The sequence below is a fragment of the Belonocnema kinseyi genome, chromosome 7 (genome assembly GCF_010883055.1).
Source record: "Belonocnema kinseyi isolate 2016_QV_RU_SX_M_011 chromosome 7, B_treatae_v1, whole genome shotgun sequence".
NCBI classification, from domain to species: Eukaryota; Metazoa; Arthropoda; class Insecta; order Hymenoptera; family Cynipidae; genus Belonocnema; species Belonocnema kinseyi.
Genome location: NC_046663.1, coordinates 138,720,688 through 138,726,027, shown reverse-complemented (window position 1 = coordinate 138,726,027; position 5,340 = coordinate 138,720,688). Strand labels below are relative to the sequence as shown.

General features: G+C 43.7%; 2 protein-coding genes across 2 annotated transcripts in view; both read left to right on the top strand.

Moving 5' to 3' along the window:
• The window catches only part of LOC117176692 (tRNA (adenine(58)-N(1))-methyltransferase non-catalytic subunit TRM6-like), a 36,824-nt gene extending 35,719 nt beyond the window's left edge, over positions 1-1,105 (top strand). The window contains exon 2 of the mRNA XM_033366946.1: positions 663-1,105. Within this exon, the coding sequence (XP_033222837.1) occupies positions 663-1,105 (443 nt within the window). The remainder of the gene's footprint in view (positions 1-662) is intronic.
• The window catches only part of LOC117176096 (E3 ubiquitin-protein ligase FANCL), a 316,429-nt gene that overhangs the window by 129,553 nt on the left and 181,536 nt on the right, over positions 1-5,340 (top strand). The gene's annotated exons all lie outside the window — the stretch shown is intronic.

Sequence of the window (5,340 nt, the reverse complement as noted above, 5' to 3'; positions counted from 1 at the left end):
ATTAATTAATCAATTAAAAATCTCTTAATTATATTTTTGTTTGTATGTGTTTTGTTGCGTCTTTGTTAAGCTTTTTGTCTTTTTGAGCTCTCTTTCAAACTCTCTGTTTTATTTTTTTCGATTTTATTTTATTTTTAACTACTCGAAATATTTCAGTTACTCCCACATTTAAATATTTTTAAGATCTCTTGATAATTCCTTAAATAAAAAAAAAAAATATATATATATATATACCGTGAAATCTGTCTCTTAAAACACACACACATCATAGTACGCGAAAATGCCGGATCAGGCCACGGATACGAATGCCGCGATGATAGAGTTTTTGCAGTTCCAGACCGCGTTGCAACAAATTCCATTTTTCGATGGGACGAATCCGAAATTGCAAACTTTTGTGCAGAGTGCTGAACACAGTCTCAGTCTAATTCCAGAAGCCACAAAACGAAAATTCGTTCCCTTGATCATATCAAAACTACGTGGACCCGCGCTTGACTCAATCGAAGGGAAAACGTTTAACCAGTTCGCAGACCTTGTCAAACATTTTAAGAAATTTTTCGCGCCACCGACTCTTCCCCTTTCACACTATATCTCTCAACTAAGCCAAGTGTAAATAGATCCCTCGGAGAGGATCTTAGAGTATGGAAATCGCGTTCAAAATTTAGTAAAAAAGGCGAAGGCCTCCTTGAAGTCTGATCTCGAGGCCGATAAGATACCAGGATATACTGATCTCGTAAGTCAAACTACGCTCAGGGGCTTTTTGAGAGGCTTAAGACCGGATTTGGAGATGCGAGTTATTATTAAAGATCCAAAGAGTTTAGAGGAAGCTATTGAATTTGCCCGTGACGAATATCAGATTATATTAGATCGTTATTCCCGCCAAATGGCACCAAGTTCTGCACAGCGTTCACCCTTTCCAAGACCTTATCAGAGCAATCACACCGTACAGCCTTATCAAAATAGTTATCAAGCTCGAGCACCCTTTGCACATATGAATTCGCGACCTGTGGCTCCCAATCAACCAGGGTTCGCTTCCCGTGAGGGTTACCTTGACCGCGTTTCTGAACCACGATCTGCAGAAGAAAATAGACCTTTCATGTCGCCATGAAACCACATTCCCTTGCGTCCTAGTTACCAATCACGACCACCGAGATATTCAGATCAAGCAAATCGTATTACCATGTATACTGATTATTATTATCCACCTCACGATCCGTATTTAAACTATGATTATTCCGCGGAAAACTTTCTATCACCTCCCTTAGGACCCAATTATAGTGAGAACTCTGAGACTGTTTGGAACTCGGCACCCTGCCCTCTTGCCACGACGCTTTGCACGCGCTGCCGACACGAGGAGGGGGAACCCACTAATTCAAATGTGTTCTATTCCGAGTCACAGCACTCTCTTGCAACACCGTCGACTACGATTCATACTGCTGCACCGACCAAACACTCTGCGAGCGATTTAAACTCGTCGAGCGCTCGCCACGTGAATTCAGCGGCGAGCGCCAAGCAGGAAACCCACGCAAAACCACCGGCGACGAAAATCTTAAAAGCGTCGACCTTTCAAGCTCTTTCACGAAGCTCTATACCCTTCCAAAAGTAATGTTAAAATCTCTGCAACTCACTAAGGGTCAGGGCCGTTTTTTAATAGACACCGGTTCACAAATTAATATAATTGAAGTAGCTGCACTCGATCCAAATACGGATATTTACACTTGCGATAGAATGGGGGTAATCGGAATAACATCAGGTTGTACGGAGATCATTGGCGCAGCCTATATAAATATCCTAAACACCGTATCGAAATTTTATGTTTTTCAGGATCCTCTACCTTTCGTGGGTGATGGAATCCTCGGTTTAGAATTTCTGAGAGGTGAAAAGGCAGAGATCTCATTCCATCACGACACACTCGTAATTGATCGCGACCCTATTAGACCAATTCCGTTTTTGAATGAAGATGAAATTACCGTAGATCATACTCCAAACCCCCTCGCAGCAACTTCAATTCAAGAAGCAGAATCAACCCAGAATACTAATACTCCGACTCTTAAAATAAAAGCACGCACTCGACAGGTAATTCCTATCCGCGTAGTAGACTCAAGCACTAAAGAGAGATAGTTGCCCTTGGTGGACACTCCCGAAGGTGTATTTATTGGAAGCGCTGCAGTCTCCGTAAGATATGGACATTGTTATGTGTTGGCAATAAACTGCACCGAAAAAGATGTCAACATTTAGATTCCTCCTCAGAATTTAACACCTTATGATGTCTATGACGAAGAGTCTGATGGTTTAGACACTATTCTTAGAGACGGAAAAACGTCAACTCTCTCTGTCGAGGAAAGGGTCGCGAAAATTTGCGAAAAAAGCAAAGTCCATTTATTGGGACCACATCGACGACATCGTGCTAAAAATTACATCGAAGCTTTCCCCTTTCTTTTTTCGTTAGACGGGGACGGCCTCCCTGGAACCGATATTGCGCAACACAGCATTCCTACCACCGACAATGTGCCTGTTTTTTCTAAACAATATCGGTACCCTCCGGTGCATAAGCCTGAAGTCCGGAAGCAAATAGAAAAACTAATAGAAAACGGCATCATCGGTTCATCAAAATCTCCCTATAACTCGCCTCTATGGATCGTTCCAAAAAAGGGGGACGATCAAGGGAACAAGCGATGGCGTCTTGTTATAGATTTTTGGGCACTGAACGAGAAGACCGTAGGCGACGCATACCCCCTCCCCAACATCAATGAAATTCTGGACCATCTCGGAGGGGCAAAGTATTTTTCAGTGTTGGACTTGACTTCCGGGTTTCATCAAACACCGTTGAATCCGGAAGACAAAGAAAAAACTGCTTTTTCCACCGATAATGGGCATTATGAATTTAATCGTATGCCGTTTGGTTTAAAGGGCGCTCCAGCTACCTTCCAAAGGTTGATGGATCGTGTTTTAACTGGACTACAGGGGACGGAGTTATTCGTTTATATAGACGATATTGTCGTTTATGCGTCCACCTTAGACGAACACGATCAAAAAATTTACCGTCTTTTTACGCGACTTTGGAAAGCCGGGTTACGTCTGCAACCCAAGAAATGTATGTTTCTCGCCACGGAAGTCGCGTATCTGGGACATGTTGTTTCAGAAAAAGGCGTTTGCCCCAACCCCCAAAAAATCGAAGCTGTGAAGAATTTTCCGGTGCCAAGGAGCCCTAAGAACATTAAAGAATTCTTAGGACTCATTGGCTATTACCGCAGATTCATTCCAAACATGGCCTCAAGAGCAAAGCCGTTGATGGAACTTTAAAAAAAAAATCGCTCTTTTGAATGGAAGGCTGAACAACAAACAAGTTTCGAAGACCTTCGCGACAGTCTCTGCAACGAGCCAATTTTACAATGCCCTAGGTTCGATGAGCCGTTCATTTTAACAACAGATGCGTCTAATCTCGCTATAGGTGCGGTACTAAGTCAAGGGAAGTTAGGCGAAGATTTGCCGATAGCTTTCGCGTCCCGTGTTCTTAATTCAGCCGAAGTCGACTATTCCGCTTCGGAGAAGGAGTGTTTGGCTGTCGTTTTTTTTACCAAACATATTCGTTACACAACACCCGTGACACGTCGTCACGCCTTCTCCGTTGGCGGCTGAAGCTAATGGATTACGAATATGAGATTAAGTACCGCCCTGGGAAAATTAATATGAATGCAGACGCGCTTTCGAGAAATCCGTCCGAGTCTCGTCCTGCTGCTATGACTTTCCCAGCGACAATTAAAAGAGGGCGCGGCAGGCAGCGGAAAATTCCACTTGCAATAACCCCTCCTTCAATTCAGATTGCTGATAGCGGGACTGACGGAATTGCAGGTCGAGTTAAAGCGCGTCGAGAGGCTTTACAATTCATTAAGCGTAAATCAACTCTGGGAACACCAATCGCAGAATCGGTAGACCCTTTAGGTTTGTCATACTCTTCTGATGACGAAACCGATTTTTGCGATGAGTCAATGCGTAGAATCGGTCGCAAAAAGAATCGAAAACGTCTTGTAAGATTCGAAACTGGTAGTGAGTATCTTCCGTCACAAAGTGACTCGAACCTCGAATTACTTTTCCCGGAATAGAAGGCGTCGACACGCAGCAACCACCAGAATCAAGACAAATCGCATCCCTAAAAAGAAGTAGGTAATCCCAGTTTGATCAGTCAAAATGTTGAGGAATCTACTGCTTTTCAACCACCGGTGGTTGCCTTGTCACCGATTCCCGACCATTCAGACACAGATACAAATGACGAAACACTCTGCGAACTGGACGAAACTGTCATTTCCGCAACTGATGTAGTTGACACAACGATCCAGGAACCCCCTGTGACCATATTAGAATCCATTCCCTTAAAATCACCTCTGATTCGTCCAGTGCCGCAACCTGCCGAAGAACCCCCGCTTCAGGTTGAACACACTAAGCAACCAATAGCTGTCGGGTTGTACGAAACGATCCCAACGGATGAAGATTTACCAATTAATCTACCAAAATATAAGGGTACTGACCCATCATCTCTCTCGATCGAGATTACGCGAGACTCTCTGACCATGGGGAAGGACAATCTTGTTCATTTCATCCCTGCAGATTGCGTCGTCTCAACGAGCGTTAGTCAGACCTTACTAGAGCTTGACTACTTAAATCTGGATTTAATTCGCGAGCAGAATCCAAAAAAGGGTCAAGTTATGGTTGCAAAAGCTGGAAAAACAGCCATCTTTAGCATCATTATTAGTGAAAATTGTTACGACGACCCCACACCAGAAGACCTTTTTCATGCTCTCTCAAGTTTAAAAGTCGCTTTAAACGAGCTTAAGATCAAAACTTTGAGAATCCCTGCGATTAACGATGGACTCGATAAACTCCCAGTTAACACTCTCAGAAATACTCTCTTTCTAGTATTCGCGGGTTGTGATTTCAAGTTCACTCTTTGCTCCGGTGAGGTGCAGATTCCTCTGCCTGAGCAGAGAAAAAGTATTATCCGCGAATATCACGACAGTCTAATCGCCGGCCATAAGGGAGTAACCAAAACTTACCGGCGCATTCGCGATCGATTCTTGTGGCCTGATATGAAAAGAGATGTGCAAAACTTCGTCAGAACTTGTCACAGCTGTCAAAAAAAGAAGTTGGTACGCATTAAAACGCGCCAGCCTATGATTATCACCGACACTCCGGCCGACGCGTTCGATAAGATATCCATCGATCTCGTAGGTCCTCTTCCACGTACACCAAGCGGAAACCAGTACATTCTGACAATTCAGAATAATCTTACGAAATTATGTATAGCCGAACCGATCCCAAATAAGCGAGCTTCAACGGTAGCCGACG